This window comes from Clavelina lepadiformis, chromosome 5 (genome assembly GCF_947623445.1).
Source record: "Clavelina lepadiformis chromosome 5, kaClaLepa1.1, whole genome shotgun sequence".
Classification (NCBI taxonomy): Eukaryota; Metazoa; Chordata; class Ascidiacea; order Aplousobranchia; family Clavelinidae; genus Clavelina; species Clavelina lepadiformis.
This window is the reverse complement of record NC_135244.1, coordinates 20,807,288-20,828,471: the sequence shown is the minus strand read 5'-3', so window position 1 is coordinate 20,828,471 and position 21,184 is coordinate 20,807,288. Positions and strand designations below refer to the sequence as shown.

Genomic DNA, 21,184 nt, shown 5'->3' with positions numbered 1-21,184 from the left:
CCAAACATCATTGCTTTGATGTTGGACAACTCATGTAATTGAAAATACAATTCCTTGCTCTTCATATACCGCATATTGTTTTACAGATGAAGAAGCTTTCTCTTTGGGGCAATAATCTCGGTGATGATGGAGCATCTCATATTTCGACTTGTCTCAACAAGATCGAGGAGCTTGATATTGGCCGGTGCAAGATCAGTGCATCTGGAATAAAATCCATATCCGACGCTATCTCTAAGCTACCTGAACCGGTAAGTATGTAGCACTCTTGGTTGTTGGTTTACTGACTAAAACACGGACTCTATGTTTTTTGCAAATTATTTTATTTCAGAACAATCTAAACGTTCTAAACTTTGTGAAGCCTTGTGTTTCGTCATTACTTTGTGCTAAATTATTATCTGATGCCCGTTTCAGCTGCATCCTTACGTCACAATTTAAATTACAAATGAAATATAAAAGTAATTCCATTTCACATAAAGTGAGGATCGCGTTTTGTCACTGCCACGCACATAGCAGTTTCTAACGGAAAAAGTTATTCATGTTATTTTCACTGACACACTTTATACAACGTTTTTAGAAAAGGTGAAACGCCTAAATGTAAACCTGTCGCTGTACGACTATTCGTGTATCAAACACCAACCATCAATCGCGTTGTTTGCGATGTTTGCCTGTTTTTAACCGTCATCAACGACACAATGTTTGACAACGTGATGGAATGTGGGACCGGGTTCGCCTGATTGCTACTTCTATGCTTTAAATCTCTCCACCACCGAGCTGGATATTTTTATTATTTCAACACTGTAGTTATGTAGCAAATTAGCCTTTGATTTCAACTAGCGAACACACGTAAAGGCTCAGTTATATTTAACTGGTAAAGGATTGGCCTATATTACATCTTCATAATATAAATTGGTAAAATCGCAAGTACGTGAATGGTTTGTTAAAGATAATTCAGCCGATTTGCGATTAAGACTTTGCAACGTTTCGGATTATTTTTGAAGATGGCCGGGACGCAAAAAATGCGAAATTCAAAAATTTATTTCTCCTTACTGGAAGAGTTTTGGGCTGAATGACTTATGAAAACGTTAATTACACAATTATTACTTTATTTTAAGACCAACTTGTTTCAGCGTTGTAGTTGCGCTTTAAGTTGACACAGCTAAGTTGCAATTAGTTAATATAATGTTCTTGCTGTGTATTACCGCCGATGGTAATATTGTCGAGATATACAAAAGTCCCGCGGCATTTGTTGCTTGATATAAGCTTGTCCTTTGTTCGTTGAAAACATGGGACTACGTTAGTTAGGCTGAACGGCATTCGGCGAAACTGGTACAAATTAGTATCGGCTTGAAATGCGATAAAAATCTTATCGTTAGACGCCAATTCTACCTGGTGGTACGCACGTTTTAAGTCTAGCATACTGTATTGTAGACGGAGAATCGAGACACATCATGCGCTGTGTCTTGTATTTTTGGCAGCGGATAACCGTCCAATAGCGTCAATTTGGTCATTGTTTGGCTGCAATCGAGACATAGTCGCTTCTTATAGTTTTGGTTCTTAGTTACCACCACTTGGGCTCGCCAAAGAGTTTTATTTTGTTCACACTTGTCATAAACGTGCAACGTGAATTAAATTACAACGCTGTGATGACAAGTCGGCTCCTTGCAGTCGGCTTCTAAAACAAAGCGTTTATATCGAACCGCCATGACAAGGCTCTGACATGTTTAGTGTTCCATATTTTTTATTCCATTTTACTCTATAAATTTTGCGGAGCAAAAATGTGCGTGAAATTGGTCTCAAAGCAGCCATTTCTTTATTCACTACATATGTGTTGCACATAACTGAGAATTTAATTACGTAATTTATGTACCACATGTTGGTAAGTAATTCCGTAATTTTTTCTGCTTTCGCTCGCTTTGTTTTCGTTGCTGTTTATTGGCAAAGCAGGTTTATATCACAAGTTATTACTTAATATTGAGTTTCGGTTTCGCACAATTGGACTTATTTTCTGACATAGTTTTTCCCAAACTTTATTGCCTATCATAACTTTATCGACGTAGTGTGTGATCTACTTTTGCACGACACGCGAAAGTTATGTCTCGTTGGCTTCGTGCAGTGTGATATCACTTTAGCACTGTCACTGCCGTACTTTCCATACTTGATTTATGATCGTAGCAATAGTCATCAAAGAACGGTTATGAGGTCACTGTACAAGCGTTGTTTTTTACTATTGTGGTTTCGAAAATCGACAATGTGGGCCAAGAGCTGAGTGCCGATATCTCACGCATTTCAATTGCGTTTACATACAGAGTACACAGAGATAAAAAAGCCAATTATTATCAATGTTTTGTGTGCATAAAATATACCCGAACAGTAAGTTGTGTAATAATGTAATTTATACAAACGTTTGCAGCAACAGCCCCTATTCACTATAATTACGTAATTTTCGTGATTATTGTCAATGACGTGCAACACTTATTGCATGAATTTATAGTTTTGCAACGGTTCAAAAACCTAAAATTTTTTTTTACTGTTTGTGTTCATTTTGTGCGTTCGCAGCGTTGTTTGTGCAACAAAAATGAGTGCGCTCGTAGTTTCTTTCCTACGTTCAAAAAAGTACGTCTCCCTCTGCCTACAATACAATACACCATATAACCTTCCTATAATACACCTGCCCATGCACATCCTTTGTTCCAAACACACAAGATGTCCCAGGGAGAGCTGGACAATACGCCGATACAGGTCATTCCAGTTCGTTTGCTGCAATCTACTGGTCATTCACGACGTCCAGAATCACGGCCTTTCTTGAACACATATTGCAGCCAATAAGTGTTTATCATTGCAGTCTACCGGGCAGTAGCTCGAGTAATAAGTTGTTTTTGTCGTTTCAAATGATGTATACTTTAAACTACAGCTGGTGTTATAATAGCTATTTGATTTAAAAAATAGCAGCCGTTTGAATATCGACAGATAATAAAATGAAGGTGCATAAAAGCAAGTATGAACACACAAATGAGTTAATTCCCAGGATTATCAGGCATGCACACAAATCATGGTCCTTAAAAGAAAATAGAATTAAAAGCAAATGAGGAAATGAATATACAGTATTGGACAACACTTAAGAATTTATTTACTATGATGTCAACTTGACCCCCAAAGCAGTTTTTAATGGCTATAATTTTGAAGTAGTTACCCATAAAGTTGTGTACTTTGTTGACTTATTTTAAATATGAAGATTTTGCTGTCAGAAGATATATTTGATTTGACAAGCTGTTACTTACCATGGTCCAATATAAAAGACAGCATCGTATACCATTGAGGTCAAAACGACCCTAATCGAGTATGCATACCACGTAAACATAACAAAAAGCAGCTCTATTGTGGATATATTTGGAAAAATTTGTTATAAAAGTACCCAGAGTTATGTAATCACCACAACTAAAAATAAGTGAAAAAAAAATTACAAGCAGAGATTTTTTCCTCCACCACTGGAATTGATTAATGAGGTGCAGAGCAGGGAAATGGGTCGGTAGCTCGTGGTTCCTTTTTCCTCGTTTCTTGGTTTGCTCCTTTCTTGGTTTGAGCACCACGACCGCATAAGAGGATTCATTTTAAATGCTTTGATTTTTGTAATAGATTGATCGACTCAATTTGAGTGGGAATAAGTTTGGTGATGCTGGAGTTCCATTTATTATGTCTTGCCTTGATAAGATCGAAAAACTTTACATGACTGATTGCAACATCACTGGAGAAGGAGTTCGTGTATTAACAGAACATATAGAAAATAGTTCAAATCTGGTAAGATTGGTTATTTTTATGGTAAATATGACTGTAGGCAACATCCGTACCTCCAGGGTGTTACATGTAATTTTATTTGCACTAAGCATTGTGAAATACTGCAGTAAATTAAAACAATAAATGAGTTATTTATGAATAATTTTTAGCGTTTTATTAACTTCTGATTTGTTTCAATGTACAGCCAAAAGTATTGGAATTCAATTATGATAAGATGAATCGATCAAAGGTGTTACGTTGTGGTTTAGACCTGCTTGACAATGGCAACTTCAGCCACCTTGGCCTGACACCGGTTGGAGTGGAAACATTAGCAGCCGCTATCAACAAACTACCTCAACCGGTTTGTCATTTTGCATAAATTTTGTTTAAGGCTGAAAGTTTCTTAAGCTAACATTTGTTTGCAATTCGTTTGCGTTGCTGAATCATTTATCTGATGTTTTTTTGTCATGCACTGTCTGTTGCCTTTTGGTAGCTTTAAAAAATGTTGTTAGTATTTCAAACTGGGCCTTGATCATGTTAAAGTGTCATTCCAGGACTGGTTCTTTATCACACAGATTTTATATGCAGTAGCTTGCCATGAGGTTCAAACGATTAATTAATTGTAGCTCTAGTGTTAAGTTGTGTCTGTCATCTCAGTCTATTGGGCTGAAATTTTAGACAATGCAATTTGTTGACGTGACTTTGAAATTTTACTTCATCTCTTTTCTGAGAACCATTAAACGTAAAATCACCTTATTTCCGCTTCCTCGCCCCTCGCTTACTCAATTTACATTTTCTGCGTTCCTTCCTTATAAACCTCGCACTTTTGCTTTGCTTCACTCTGCTTACCATTTCGGCTGGGTTCAGCCAGAGCTTAAAACCATTTATCTCGTGATGCAAAAAGGAAATAAAGTCACTTCATAACAGATGCGTGCCTACGAGGAGTGCGGAAACTTTCCATAACATCGTTTTAAACTGCTGACTAAAATTTCAAAATTCTCCAAGACTACAGCGAATCGTAATCTCCAAACTACCAGGGTTCAGGAGTTTCTATTCGAACTTTTTTTCGTCTCGTTATTTATAGGCCGTTGACTCCGTTCCCCGTTCTTGTGTTGACTTTGCCGTTGTCATTGTTTGTTTGCCATTTTGTTGGCGGAAAAAGTTCGTCGTTGTCTTGTCTTTTTGTACGTTTGCCGCTTTTCGCGGCCCTCGTCTCTTTTGTTGTGTTTCTCTCATTTCCGTTTTTCATTTGCCTTTAGAACATGGACTCCAAAAATGTTTCCCGATTGTACGAAGACCTACAGGCAGCCCACACCAGTGCTAAGGCATTTATGATTAAGAAAGAGGGAGCCTCTCCGCGTGTTGAAGTCAAAATCAATGGCATTTACCAGAAATCGCTTGACGCTTATTTCTCACAGGGTGACATCGCTGACGGGAATCTCCAACAGACAAGAATATGAGACCACTCATCGGGAGTTCACTGAACGCTTGGCAGCGGTCTCTGATGTATCCGATTGCAGGCCTACGTCCATCCACAGCGACGCAAGCAGCGTTCGCAGTGAGCAACTGCGCAGCAAAGTAAACTTGAGAGCGGTTCTTCAACACAGGCAGAATCACGACCTTTCTTAAACAGGTATTGCAAACAGTAAGTGTTAAGTATTATGAATATTGCTATAGACGGTCAACGTTGCCTTCAGGAACTCCGCATTTGTAAAGAGTTGACGTACAGAGTTTCTATCCCAGCATATTCATAAATTTCTTCAAAATCAGTTAGCAAAGCTTTGATGGAATACAGCGGAACGCAAGTCCTATCTCACGACATTCACTATGTTTTGTTTAGATAATGTTATATTACCAAAACGACATGGTTTTATAAGCAACATAGTGGCGTTCTGTGTCTTTTGCCAATATTGGATTTTATTACGTAATTTCACCGTTGCAGAACAGTTTTCTAAAAGCACAGCTGTTAAAAAATTTATCGATGATATTATCTGGCTATCATACGACGAAGCAAATATCAGCAACATCAAAAATGCTTTACAAATAGGATTCGGTCAAAACCAACTAAGTTTGAGGTTACAGAAAATAAACATGGCGGTCGATAATTATCAAGACCTCGAGTTTTTAGACGTGCTCCATCACTCTTCAACACAGGCCAGCTGTAGCTTTATAGCGAAAGATTACGTCAAGCCCACTGCCTATGGCCGGCTATTCCTATACTGAAAGTACCACCATCCGGTTCATGTTTTCGAATTCGTGTTTTATGGAGAGGCAAAAATTCTGCAGGTTGAATGAAACCAACACAGATTTCACAGCTGCCCACCAAAGGCTAAAACAAAAGTGTTTGGCAAAGTGTTTTCTTTCCCAAGGAAACTCTTTCGACAAATCTTTTCATCAAACGAGAGTAAATGGTCAGAAAAGAAAGATGATTTGTTTCCGCTCGCTTTGTTTTCATTGTTGTTTATTGGCAAAGCAGCTTTATATCGCAAGTAATTACTTAATATTGAGTTTCGGTTTCGCAGAATTGGACTTATTTTCTCACAAAAGTTTTCTCAAACTTTATTGCCTATCATAACTTTATCGACGTATTGTGTGATCTACTTTTGCACGAAACGCGTAAGTTATATTTCTCGTTGGCTTCGTGCAGTGTGATATCACTTCAGCACTGTCACTGCCGTACTTTCCATACTTGATTTATGATCGTAGCAATAGTCATCAAAAAACGGTTATAAGGTCACTGTACAAGTGTTGTTTTTTTGCAATTGTGGTTTCAAAAATCGACAATGTGGGCCAAGAGCTGAGTGCAGATATCGAACGCATTTCCATTGCGTTTACATACAGAGTACACAGAGATAAAAAAGCCAATTATAAATGTTTTGTGTGCATAAAATATACGTGAACAGTAAGTTGTGTAATAATGTAACTTACACAAACGTTTGCAGCAACAGCCCCTATTCCTTATAATTACGTAATTTTCGTGATTATTGTCAATTTCGTGCAACACTAATTGCGTGAATTTATAGTTTCACAGCAGTTCAAAAACCTAAAAAAAAATTTTTCTACCGTTTGTGTCCATTTTGTGCGTTCGCAGCGTTGTTTGTGCAACAAAAATAAGCGACCAACTAATAACCTTCAAAAAGGAGTGCGCTCGTAATTTCTTTCCTACGTTGAGAAAAGAGCGTCACCCTCTACCTACAATACACCCACCGTATAACCTACCTATACTATACCTGCCTACGCACATCCTTTGGTCCAAACACACAAGATGTCCCAGGGAGAACTGGACAATACGCCGATACAGGTCATTCCAGTTCGTTTGCTGCAATCTACTGGTCATTCACGACGTCCAGAATCACGGCCTTTCTTGAACACATATTGCAGCCAATAAGTGTTAAATACTGGAAAAGCAAAATGAATGACTATTGTAAACACAGTCAACATTATCTTCAGGAAATCTGCACTTGTAAAAAAGCTCAACCACACAAATCCACCCGCACAAGAAACCAACAGGACTTACTTATTGTAGCACCTGACGTACAGAGTTTCTATCCCAACATATTCATATATCTCGTCAAAAATCAGTTAGCAAAGCTTTGATGGAATACAACGGAACGCAAGTCCTATCTCACGACATTAATTATGTTTTGTTTAGACAATGTTATATTACAACACTGACATGGGTTTATAAGCAACACGTTGGCGTCATTACCGGCAACAACCGTTCTGTATCTTTGGCCAACATTGGATTGCGTTACGTAATTTCACTATTGCAGAACAGTTTTCTAAAAGCACAGCTGTTCAAGAGATTTATCGATGATATTATCTGGCTATTATACGACGAGGCAAATATCAACAATATCGAAAATGCTTTACAAATAGGATTCGGTCAAAACCGTTTTGATTTGAGGTTCCAAAAACTAAAGATGACGGTAGATAATAATCAAAACCTCGAGCTTTTTGACTTAATAGACGTACTCCATCACTCTTCAACACAGGCCGGCTGTAGCTTTATAGCGAAAGATTACGTCAAGCCCATTGCCTACGCTCGGCAATTTTTACGCAGAAAGTCACACCATCCGGTTCATGATTTCAAATTCATATTTTATGGAGAGGGAAAAAGGCTCTGCAGGTTGAATGAAACCAACACAGATTTCACCGCTGCCACCAAAGGCTAAAACAAAAGTGTTTGACGTTTCCTTTCCCAAGGAAACTCTTTCAACAAATGTTTTCATGTAACGAGAGTAAATGGTCAGAAAAGAACGATGATCTGTTTCCGCTCGCTTTGTTTTCGTTGTTGTTTTTTGGCAAAGCAGCTTTATATCGCAAGTAATTACTTAATATTGAGTTTTGTTTTCGTACACTTGGGCATATTTTCTGACAAGGTTTTTCCCAAACTTTATTGCCTATCATAACTTAATCGACGTAGTGTGTGATCTAATTTTGCACGAAATGCGTAAGTTATATTTCTCGTTGGCTTCGTGCAGTGTGATATCAATTTAGCACTGTCACTGCCGTTCTTTCCATACTTGGTTTATGATCATAGCAATAGTCATCAAAGAACGGTTATGAGGTCACTATACAAGCGTTGTTGTTTGTTATTGCAATTTCGAAAAACAACAATGTTGATAGTACCTCTAAATACCTAATGAACTACCTCTGCTGTTATTATACAATCTAATTAGAATGCTTATGGCGTTGTATTTATTTTGGTCATGGCATGTTTATGTATTTTTGTCTTGCGAATACTGTTGGGAACCAATTTTCATTTGTTTTGTAAATTTTTTGTGTTTCTAGGGATTTTGTAAATTACGACGTCATATCAACAATTTTATATTCCAAAGCAAATCACCAATACCAAGCAATGTCGCTTTGACGTCAGACAACTTAAATGACCTGAAATATAATTCCTTGCTCTTCATCTACAGCATATTGTTTTACAGATGAAGAGGCTTCATATTTCCTTCAATAATCTCGGTGATATTGGAGCATCTCATATTTCGACTTGTCTCAGTAAGATCGAGGAGCTTGATATTGGCTGGTGCGAGATCAGAGCATCTGAAATAAAATCCATATCCGACGCTATCTCTAAGCTACCTGAACCGGTAAGTATGTAACACTCTTGGTTGTTGGTTTACTGACTAAAACATGGACTCTATGTTTTTTGCAAATTTCATTATTTCAGAACAATCTAAACGTTCTAAACTTTGTTGTGTCTTGTGTTTCGTCATTACTTTGTGCTAAATTATTATCTGATGCCCGTTTCAGCTGCATCCTTACGTCACAATTTAAATTACAAATGAAATATAAAAGTAATTCCATTTCACATAAAGTGAGGATCGCGTTTTGTCACTGCCACGCACAAAGCAGTTTCTAACGGAAGAAGTTATTCATATTAATTTCACTGACACACTTTATACAACGTTTTTAGAAAAGGTGAAACGCCTAAATGTAAACCTGTCGCTGTACGACTATTCGTGTATCAAACTCCAGCCATCAACCACGTTGTTTACGTTGTTTGTCTGTTGTTTTACCGCCTTTAACGTCACAATGTTTGACAGCGAGGTCGACTGTGGGACCGGGTTCGCCTAATTTCTACTTGTATGCTTTAAACCTCCCCACCACCGAGCTGGATGTTTTTATTATTTCAACACTGTAGTTATGTAGTAAATTAGCCTTCGTGTTCAACTAGCGAACACACGTAAAGGCTCAGCTATATTTAACTGGTAAAGGATTGGCCTATATTACATCTTCATAATATAAATTGGTAAAATCGCAAGTACGTGAATGGTTTGTTAAAGATAATTCAGCCGATTTGCGATTAAGACTTTGCAACGTTTTGGATTATTTTTATATACATATATTATTGTTATACACACCGTATAACCTACCTATACTATACCTGCCTACGCACATCCTTTGTTCCAAACACGAAAGATGCACCAGGGAGAACTGGACAATACGCCGATACAGGTCATTCCAGTTCGTTTGCTGCAATCTACTGGTCATTCACGACGTCCAGAATCACGGCCTTTCTTGAACACATATTGCAGCCAATAAGTGTTAAATACTGGAAAAGCAAAATAAATGACTATTGTAAACACAGTCAACATTATCTTCAGGAAATCTGCACTTGTAAAAAAGCTCAATCACACAAATCCACCCGCATAAGAAACCAACAGGACTTACTTATTGTAGCACCTGACGTACAGAGTTTCTATCCCAACATATTCATATATCTCGTCAAAAATCAGTTAGCAAAGCTTTGATGGAATACAACGGAAGGCAAGTCCTATCTCACGACATTAATTACGTTTTGTTTAGACAATGTTATATTACAACACCGATATAGGTTTTATAAGCAACATGGTGGCGTCATTACAGGCAACAACCGATCTGTATTTTTGGCCAACATTGGATTGCGTTACGTAATTTCACTATTGCAGAACAGTTTTTCTAAAAGCACAGCTGTTCAAGAGATTTATCCATGATATTATCTGGCAATCATACGACGAGGCAAATATCAACAACATCAAAAATGCTTTACAAATAGGATTCGGTCAAAACCGTTTTGATTTGAGGTTCCAAAAACTAAAGATGACGGTAGATAATAATCAAAACCTCGAGCTTTTTGACTTAATAGACGTACTCCATCACTCTTCAACAAAAGGCCAGCTGTAGCTTTATAGCGAAAGATTACGTCAAGCCCATTGCCTACGCTCAGCAATTTTTACGCAGAAAGTCACACCATCCGGTTCATGATTTCAAATTCATATTTTATGGAGAGGGAAAAAGGCTCTGCAGGTTGAATGAAACCAACACAGATTTCACCGCTGCCACCAAAGGCTAAAACAAAAGTGTTTGACGTTTCCTTTCCCAAGGAAACTCTTTCAACAAATGTTTTCATGTAACGAGAGTAAATGGTCAGAAAAGAACGATGATCTGCTTCCGCTCGCTTTGTTTTCGTTGTTGTTTTTTGGCAAAGCAGCTTTATATCGCAAGTAATTACTTAATATTGAGTTTTGTTTTCGTACACTTGGGCATATTTTCTGACAAGGTTTTTCCCAAACTTTATTGCCTATCATAACTTTATCGACGTAGTGTGTGATCTAATTTTGCACGAAATGCGTAAGTTATATTTCTCGTTGGCTTCGTGCAGTGTGATATCAATTTAGCACTGTCACTGCCGTTCTTTCCATACTTGGTTTATGATCATAGCAATAGTCATCAAAGAACGGTTATGAGGTCACTATACAAGCGTTGTTGTTTGTTATTGCAATTTCGAAAAACAACAATGTTGATAGTACCTCTAAATACCTAATGAACTACCTCTGCTGTTATTATACAATCTAATTAGAATGATTATGGCGTTGTATTTATTTTGGTCATGGCATGTTTATGTATTTTTGTCTTGCGAATACTGTTGGGAACCAATTTTCATTTGTTTTGTAAATTTTTTGTGTTTCTAGGGATTTTGTAAATTACGAGGTCATATCAACAATTTTATATTCCAAGGCAAATCACCAATATCAAGCAATGTCTCTTTGACGTCAGACAACTTAAATGACCTGAAATATAATTCCTTGCTCTTCATCTACAGCATATTGTTTTACAGATGAAGAGGCTTCATATTTCCTTCAATAATCTGGGTGATATTGGAGCATCTCATATTTCGACTTGTCTCAGCAAGATCGAGGTGCTTAATATTCGCGAGTGCAATATCAGTGCATCTGGAATAAAATCCATATCCGATGCTATATCTAAGCTACCTGAACCGGTAAGTATGTAGCACTCTTGGTTGTTGGTTTACTGACTAAAACACGGACTCGATGTTTTTTGCAAATTTCATTATTTCAGAACAATCTAAACGTTCTAAACTTTGTGAAGCCTTGTGTTTCGTCATTACTTTGTGCTAAATTATTATCTGATGCCCGTTTCAGCTGCATCCTTACGTCACAATTTAAATTACAAATGAAATATAAAAGTAATTCCATTTCACATAAAGTGAGGATCGCGTTTTGTCACTGCCACGCACAAAGCAGTTTCTAACGGAAGAAGTTATTCATGTTATTTTCACTGACACACTTTATACAGCGTTTTTAGAAAAGGTGAAACGCCTAAATGTAAACCTGTCGCTGTACAACTATTCGTGTATCAAACACCAGCCATCAATCACGTTGTTTACGTTGTTTGTCTGTTGTTTAACCGCCTTTAACGTCACAATGTTTGACAGCGAGGTCGACTGTGGGACCGGGTTCGCCTAATTTCTACTTGTATGCTTTAAACCTCCCCACCACCGAGCTGGATGTTTTTATTATTTCAACGCTGTAGTTATGTAGCAAATTAGCCTTCGATTTCAATTAGCGAACACACGTAAAGGCTCAGCTATATTTAACTGGTAAAGGATTGGCCTATATTACATCTTCATAATATAAATTGGTAAAATTGCAAGTACGTAAATGGTTTGTTAAAGATAATTCAGCCGATTTGCGATTAAGACTTTGCAACGTTTCGGATTATTTTTGAAGATGGCTGGGACGCAAAAATGCGAAATTTAAAAATTTATTTCTCCTTACTGGAAGAGTTTTGGGCTGAATCACTTATGAAAACGTTAATTACACAATTTTTACTTTATTTTAAGACCAACTTGTTTCAGCGTTGTAGTTGCGCTTTAAGTTGACACAGTTAAGTTGCAATTAATTAATGTCATGTTCTTGCTGTGTATTACCGCCGATGGTGATATTGTCGAGATAAACAAAAGTCCCGCGGCAATTGTTGCTTGATATAAGCTCGTCCTTTGTTCTTTGAAAACATGGGACTACGTTAGTTAGGCTGAACGGCATTTGGCGTAACTGGTACAATTTAGCACCGGCTTCAAATGCGGTAAAAATCTTACCGTTAGACGCCAATTCTACCTGGTGGTACGCGCTCTTTAAGTCTAGCATACTGTAGATGGAGAATCGAGACACATTATGCGCTATGTCTTGTATTTTTGGCAGCGGATAACCGTCCAATAGCGTCAATTTGTTAATTGTCTGGCTGCAATCGATACATAGTCGCTTCTAATGGTTTTGGTTCTTAGTTACCACCACTTGGGCTCGCCAAAGAGTTTTGTTTTGTTCACACTTGTCATAAACGGTGTACCGACACTTAATCATGCGACACTTAATCACCGACACATAATCATTTGGACATTTAATCAGGCGACACATAATCAATTGGACGCGACAGCACCTTTGTCTATAGCCTGCCGCTGTCTTACCGTTGTAAATCGTGATTATTTTAATTTAGCGGACAATACTATGACTAATAAGACAGTGCAGTTTAGCTTAACTTCGAAAGGGAAACAATCGGTGCTGCACAAACAGTACGAGTTTGTGAAACACCATGAGTACGCAAACGGAACGATATAGTGGCGTTGCAAACTCTACCAGAAAAGTCGGTGCCAGGCTCGTATAACAACTGAAGGAGACCAAATCATAACTGACGCTGATGCTGAACATAACCACGGCGCCAACAAAGAGTCGGCTTTGGCAAGACAGGCTATCAGTCAAATGAAGGTGAATATAGGTGAACTGTCAGCCAGTACAAGCAACGTCATCGTGTCTGTAAGCAGAGACTTGGAACCAGGTGTACTCATGGCGCTGCCAAAAAAGCAATCTTTGAAGCGGACCTTGCAGAGAAAACTTCGCGAACTGCAGACTGTACGGCCGCTCTACAGTCTCCGATGGATAATAATTGCACAGAAACCAGAAACATTCCAGCACATGATTTTCACGACTCTGAACCTGGAAACAATCGTCTGATTCTTCTTGGTAGCAGGGATCTGCTAGACAGTTTGGCCAGAGCGAAATTGTGGCTAGCTGATGGAACGTTCAAGGTTGTACCGTCTTTGTTCTTTCAACTGTACACAGTATATTTTGAACTTGTTCCCGGTCTTATTCCTGCAGCACTTTATTGCCTCGTTGAAAATAAAATGCGAGCAACGTACGATCGCATCCTTGATGCAATTAAAACAATGATCCCCACTGCTGCACCGGAATGCGTTTTGCTCGATTTTGAGACTGCCGTAGTAAGTGCTTTCCTACTGCAAATGTTAGTTGTTATTTTCACCTTACGCAAAGCGTCCTGCGCAAAGTTAATGGCATTGGCATGAAATGTGACTACGAGTCTGATGACGAATTAAGAACAGCTGTTCGGTGGTTACCAGCCTTAGCCATGGTCCCTTCCTCTGACGTAGTCGAGTCATTTCTGATCTTAGCTGATAGCATGCCCGATCACGAGAAGATGCCTGAGCTGCTTTCGTATTTCGAACGCACATATATCAGAGGCAGACGACTTCAGGGACGTGGTGAAAATTACGGCTCAGCCATCTTTCCAATCGAAAATTGGAATCATTTCGAAGCCGGGGCAGGTTGCATTGCAAGAACCACGAATGCAGTCGAAGGTTGGCATTTTGGTCTCCAAGCGCGTGCAAAACACAGTTGACCGTTATCTGTCAAGTGAGATTTTAGTTTATCTTCGTGCAGTTGCTCACATTTCCCATGCATGACGTTGTTACCTAGTGTGTACGGTAGCCTTATCTGCGCAGACAATGTTTAATCATTTTAACAATTTTTTTTCAGGATTATATTTGTTTTTCGTGTGTAGACATGCAATTTTCGATGCAGTAAATGTGTGATTAAATGTCACGTGATTAAATTTCCAAGTGATTATGTGTCGGTGATTAAGTGTCGGGTGATAAAGTGTCACCAAACCGTCATAAACGTGTAACGTGAATCAAATACGACGCTGTGGTGACAAGTCGGCTCCTTGCTATCGGCTTGTAGAACAAAGCGTTTATGTCGAACCGCCATGACAAGGTTCTGACATGTTTAGTGTTCCATATTTTTTATTCCATTTTACTCTATAAACTTTGCGGAGCAATAATGTGCCTGAAATTAGTCTCAAAGGAGTCATTTCTTTATTCACTACATACAGTGTTGCACGTAACTGAAAATTCAATTAGCCTACGTAATTTAAGCGCCACATTGTGGTAAGTAATTCCGTAAGTTTTTCTGCTTCCGCTCTCTGTGTTTTCGTTGCTGTTTATTGGCAAAGCAGGTTTATATCACAAGTAATTACTTAATATTGAGTTTCGGTTTAGCAGAAATGGACTTATTTTATGACAAAGGTTTTCCCAAACTTTATTGCCTATTATAACTTTATCGACGTAGTGTGTGATCTACTTTTGCACGAAACGCGTAAGTTATATTTCTTGTTGGCTTCGTGCAGTGTGACATCACTTCAGCACATCAGCAGTGTCACTGCCGTACTTTCCATACTTGATTTATGATCATAGCAATAGTCATCAAAGAACGGTTATGAGGTCACTGTACAAGCGTTGTTTTTTACTATTGTGGTTTCAAAAAAACGGCAATGTGGGCCAAGAGCCGATTGCAGATATCGAACGCATTTCAATTGTGTTTACATAGAGAGTACAGAGAGATAAAAAAGCCAATAATCAATGTTTTGTGTGCATAAAATATACCCGAACAGTAAGTAGTGTAATAATGTAATTTACACAAACGTTTGCAGCAACAGCCCCTATTCACTATGTTTTGTTTAGACAATGTTATATTACAACACCGACATGGTTTTATAAGCAACATGGTGGCGTCATTACAGGCAACAACCGATCTGTATTTTTGGCCAACATGGGATTGTATTACGTAACTTCACAGAGCTGTTCAAGATATTTATCCATGATATTATCTGGCTATCATACGACGAGGCAAATATCAGTAACATCGAAAATGCTTTACAAATAGGATTCGGTCAAAACCGTTTTGATTTGAGGTTCCAAAAAATAAAGATGACGGTAGATAATAATCAAAACCTCGAGCTTTTTGACTTAATAGACGTACTCCATCACTCTTCAACACAGGCCAGCTGTAGCTTTATAGCAAAAGATTACATCAAGCCCATTGCCTAAGCTCGGCTATTCTTACGCGGAAAGTCACAACATCCGGTTCATGTTTTCAAAGTCATATTTTATGGAGAGGGAAAAAGGCTCTGCAAGTTGAATGAAACCAACACAGATTTCACCGCTGCCACCAAAAGCTAAAACAAAATTGTTTGACGTTTAATTTCCCAAGGAAACTATTTCGACAAATCTTTTCAAACTGTAGGAAATGGTCAGAATAGGACGATGACAAGAATGACGATGGAAAGCGTACAAACTTACATAACGTTACCAGAGCCATACGGGCTAGCTCTCGCTCTACAGTTGACGAAACAAGAAAGGTCTCTTAAACCAGGGCTTCCCAAACTGGGGGTCGCGACCCCGCAAGGGGTCGCGTAACGAACTTGCAGGGGTCGCAGAGCGTATACCAATTTTACACGAAGTACAAAATACAATCAAAACAAAATATCGTTCCAGCCTAATCAACATTGAAACCGCCATGAGACCAGCATTAACATATATTGAGCCACGGCTGGACTTGCTTTGTAGCAGAAAGCAGTCGCACCAATCACACAGAATAAATGTGTTTGCTTTTTTGTTTCCAGTAGCCTACATATGTGTAAAGTAGTAAGTAGGCTTTGAGTACTGATTGCTTGAATTCAGTCTTTGCATCTCAATAAATGTCACTAATGACTAATGTATATTTCGCGCTGCTAATCAATTTAAAGGTGAAGGGTCGCGGAAAACTTCAGAAGTTTGAAAGGGGTCGCGAGCAAAAAAGTTTGGGAAGCCCTGTCTTAAACCACTTGCCACCGTGACTTACAAGCGCCCTCGAACGTTGGGTAACATACTGATCATTTACCGTTAGTTGGCGCATCAAACAGTTCATATGAAACGGGAACGCAATTTTCAAGCCGTACCGCCAATGTGCATTATGTGGCAACTACGGAAAACACATGAACATGGATCATGAAAACGACATTTATCCCGTCCCCACTGGGATCATCCACCTTAATCAATCTCTTACTTATGGAGATTACGGTATGTACGCAGCCACATGCCGCTTATGCAACGTCATTTACGTGGTCAAATGTAGAACAATTTTACTTGCAGATGGAACGCGCATAGATGGCTTTGGAAAAGTGTCAGCAAAGAATACCAAGATGACAAGGCAGCCCTTAGAACTCATTTTTGTGCCATCATAATAGCTTTCTCATTAATAAACTTAACATAGCAGATTTCTGCAAGGTAACGTTTGTAGAAAACTCGAAAAAGACGGTTGGACATTGCAGAATCTAATTGCGTGAGCTATTTACATGCTGACATAAACATACAAGACATATTGCTTCCCAAGATAAAATAACGATTACATGTCACTAATTGTTTACATCGCATGCCACCAATTCACCGCTTCCGGTACTCATAGTACTAGTGGACTGTCTTTATCACAGTGATAACGTGCTATTCGTCTGATAGGAAAGCTGTTCGCCCTGATTTAACTTTGTGATTAAGCATTTTACATTTTAGCGGTTTTTAACATTTTTAGCTTTATAGTTTTTACGCTCCACTCTCCTCTTGTAATTATTTTTATATTTGTTGTTTCTATGTTTCCTCATATAGACACTGATGATGCCGTTTATGCGAAATATATTTATCTAAGAACCAAAAAAAAAATAGTTGGCAGATCCATGAACTACCTCTGCTGTTATTATAGAAACTACTTAGAATGTTCACAGCATTGTATTTGTTTTGGTCATGGTTATTATACAGTCTAATTAGAATTGTTACAGCATTGTATTTATTTTAGTCTTAATATAATGTATTAATATAAAAATACAATTCCCTGCTCTTCATCTACTGCATATTGTTTTACAGATGAAGAAGCTTAATCTTTGGGGCAATAATCTCGATGATGAAGGAGCATTTCATATTTCGACTTGTCTCAGCAAGATCGAGGAGCTTAATATTGGCCAGTGCAATATCAGTGCATATGGAATAAAATCCATATCCGATGCTATCTCTAAGCTACCTGAACCGGTAAGTATGTAGCAATCTTGGTTGTTGGTTTACGGACTAAAACACAGACTCTGTGTTTTTTGCAAATTTCATTATTTGAGAACAATCTTAATTAGGGGTGACGAACCTATTCGCTCTGGCGAATAATAGTGTAGTATAGTAGAGTGTTGCACGTAACTCAAAGTTTAATTACGTAATTTAAGCGCCAAATTGTGGTAAGTAATTCCGTAAGTTTTTCTGCTTCCGCTCGCTTTGTTTTCGTTGCTGTTTATTGGCAAAGCAGGTTTTATATCACAAGTTATTACTCAAATATTTAGTTTCGGTTTCGCACAATTGGACTTATTTTCTGACAAAGGTTTTCCCAAACTTTATTGCCTATTATAACTTTATCGATGTAGTGTGTGAATTACTTTTGCACGAAACGCGTAAGTTATATGTCTCGTTGGCTTCGTGCAGTGTGATATCACTTTAGCACTGTCACTGCCATACTTTCCATACTTGATTTATGATCATAGCAATAGTCATCAAAAAACGGTTATAAGGTCACTGTACAAGCGTTGTTTTTTGCTATTGCGGTTACAAAAATCGACAATGTGGGCCTAGAGCCGAGTGCAGATATCGAACGCATTTCAATTGCATTTACATACAGAGTACACAGAGATAAAAAAGCCAATTATCAATGTTTTGTGTGCATAAAATATACGTGAACAGTAAGTAGTGTGATAATGTAATTTACACAAACGTTTGCAGCAACAGCCCCATTCCTTATAATTACGTAATTTTCGGAATTATTGTCAATTTCGTGCAACACTAATTGCATGAATTTATAGTTTTACAGCAGTTCAAAAACCTAAAAAAAATTTTTCTACCGTTTGTGTCCATTTTGTGCGTTCGCAGCGTTGTTTGTGCAACAAAAATGAGTGCGCTCGTAGTTTCTTTCCTACGTTCAAAAAAGTACGTCTCCCTCTGCCTACAATACAATACACCATATAACCTTCCTATAATACACCTGCCCATGCACATCCTTTGTTCCAAACACACAAGATGTCCCAGGGAGAGCTGGACAATACGCCGATACAGGTCATTCCAGTTCGTTTGCTGCAATCTACTGGTCATTCACGACGTCCAGAATCACGGCCTTTCTTGAACACATATTGCAGCCAATAAGTGTTTATCATTGCAGTCTACCGGGCAGTAGCTCGAGTAATAAGTTGTTTTTGTCGTTTCAAATGATGTATACTTTAAACTACAGCTGGTGTTATAATAGCTATTTGATTTAAAAAATAGCAGCCGTTTGAATATCGACAGATAATAAAATGAAGGTGCATAAAAGCAAGTATGAACACACAAATGAGTTAATTCCCAGGATTATCAGGCATGCACACAAATCATGGTCCTTAAAAGAAAATAGAATTAAAAGCAAATGAGGAAATGAATATACAGTATTGGACAACACTTAAGAATTTATTTACTATGATGTCAACTTGACCCCCAAAGCAGTTTTTAATGGCTATAATTTTGAAGTAGTTACCCATAAAGTTGTGTACTTTGTTGACTTATTTTAAATATGAAGATTTTGCTGTCAGAAGATATATTTGATTTGACAAGCTGTTACTTACCATGGTCCAATATAAAAGACAGCATCGTATACCATTGAGGTCAAAACGACCCTAATCGAGTATGCATACCACGTAAACATAACAAAAAGCAGCTCTATTGTGGATATATTTGGAAAAATTTGTTATAAAAGTACCCAGAGTTATGTAATCACCACAACTAAAAATAAGTGAAAAAAAAAATTACAAGCAGAGATTTTTTCCTCCACCACTGGAATTGATTAATGAGGTGCAGAGCAGGGAAATGGGTCGGTAGCTCGTGGTTCCTTTTTCCTCGTTTCTTGGTTTGCTCCTTTCTTGGTTTGAGCACCACGACCGCATAAGAGGATTCATTTTAAATGCTTTGATTTTTGTAATAGATTGATCGACTCAATTTGAGTGGGAATAAGTTTGGTGATGCTGGAGTTCCATTTATTATGTCTTGCCTTGATAAGATCGAAAAACTTTACATGACTGATTGCAACATCACTGGAGAAGGAGTTCGTGTATTAACAGAACATATAGAAAATAGTTCAAATCTGGTAAGATTGGTTATTTTTATGGTAAATATGACTGTAGGCAACATCCGTACCACCAGGGTGTTACATGTAATTTTATTTGCACTAAGCATTGTGAAATACTGCAGTAAATTAAAACAATAAATGAGTTATTTATGAATAATTTTTAGCGTTTTATTAACTTCTGATTTGTTTCAATGTACAGCCAAAAGTATTGGAATTCAATTATGATAAGATGAATCGATCAAAGGTGTTACGTTGTGGCTTAGACCTGCTTGACAATGGCAACTTCAGCCACCTTGGCCTGACACCGGTTGGAGTGGAAACATTAGCAGCCGCTATCAACAAACTACCTCAACCGGTTTGTCATTTTGCATAAATTTTGTTTAAGGCTGAAAGTTTCTTAAGCTAACATTTGTTTGCAATTCGTTTGCGTTGCTGAATCATTTATCTGATGTTTTTTTGTCATGCACTGTCTGTTGCCTTTTGGTAGCTTTAAAAAATGTTGTTAGTATTTCAAACTGGGCCTTGATCATGTTAAAGTGTCATTCCAGGACTGGTTCTTTATCACACAGATTTTATATGCAGTAGCTTGCCATGAGGTTCAAACGATTAATTAATTGTAGCTCTAGTGTTAAGTTGTGTCTGTCATCTCAGTCTATTGGGCTGAAATTTTAGACAATGCAATTTGTTGACGTGACTTTGAAATTTTACTTCATCTCTTTTCTGAGAACCATTAAACGTAAAATCACCTTATTTCCGCTTCCTCGCCCCTCGCTTACTCAATTTACATTTTCTGCGTTCCTTCCTTATAAACCTCGCACTTTTGCTTTGCTTCACTCTGCTTACCATTTCGGCTGGGTTCAGCCAGAGCTTAAAACCATTTATCTCGTGATGCAAAAAGGAAATAAAGTCACTTCATAACAGATGCGTGCCTACGAGGAGTGCGCAAACCCACAAGCGGAAACTTTCCATAACATCGTTTTAAACTGCTGACTAAAATTTCAAAATTCTCCAAGACTACAGCGAATCGTAATCTCCAAACTACCAGGGTTCAGGAGTTTCTATTCGAACTTTTTTTCGTCTCGTTATTTATAGGCCGTTGACTCCGTTCCCCGTTCTTGTGTTGACTTTGCCGTTGTCATTGTTTGTTTGCCATTTTGTTGGCGGAAAAAGTTCGTCGTTGTCTTGTCTTTTTGTACGTTTGCCGCTTTTCGCGGCCCTCGTCTCTTTTGTTGTGTTTCTCTCATTTCCGTTTTTCATTTGCCTTTAGAACATGGACTCCAAAAATGTTTCCCGATTGTACGAAAACCTACAGGCAGCCCACACCCGCGCTAAGGCAT

At 38.1% G+C, this 21,184-nt stretch overlaps 1 protein-coding gene across 1 annotated transcript in view; it reads left to right on the top strand.

Annotated features, from left to right (window-relative positions):
• The window catches only part of LOC143460723 (uncharacterized), a 157,310-nt gene that overhangs the window by 110,777 nt on the left and 25,349 nt on the right, over positions 1-21,184 (top strand). Inside the window, exons 23-30 of the mRNA XM_076958331.1 lie at positions 87-248; positions 3,634-3,795; positions 3,977-4,132; positions 8,712-8,873; positions 11,384-11,545; positions 17,588-17,749; positions 19,704-19,865; positions 20,047-20,202. Coding sequence (XP_076814446.1) covers positions 87-248; positions 3,634-3,795; positions 3,977-4,132; positions 8,712-8,873; positions 11,384-11,545; positions 17,588-17,749; positions 19,704-19,865; positions 20,047-20,202 — 1,284 coding nt within the window. The remainder of the gene's footprint in view (positions 1-86; positions 249-3,633; positions 3,796-3,976; positions 4,133-8,711; positions 8,874-11,383; positions 11,546-17,587; positions 17,750-19,703; positions 19,866-20,046; positions 20,203-21,184) is intronic.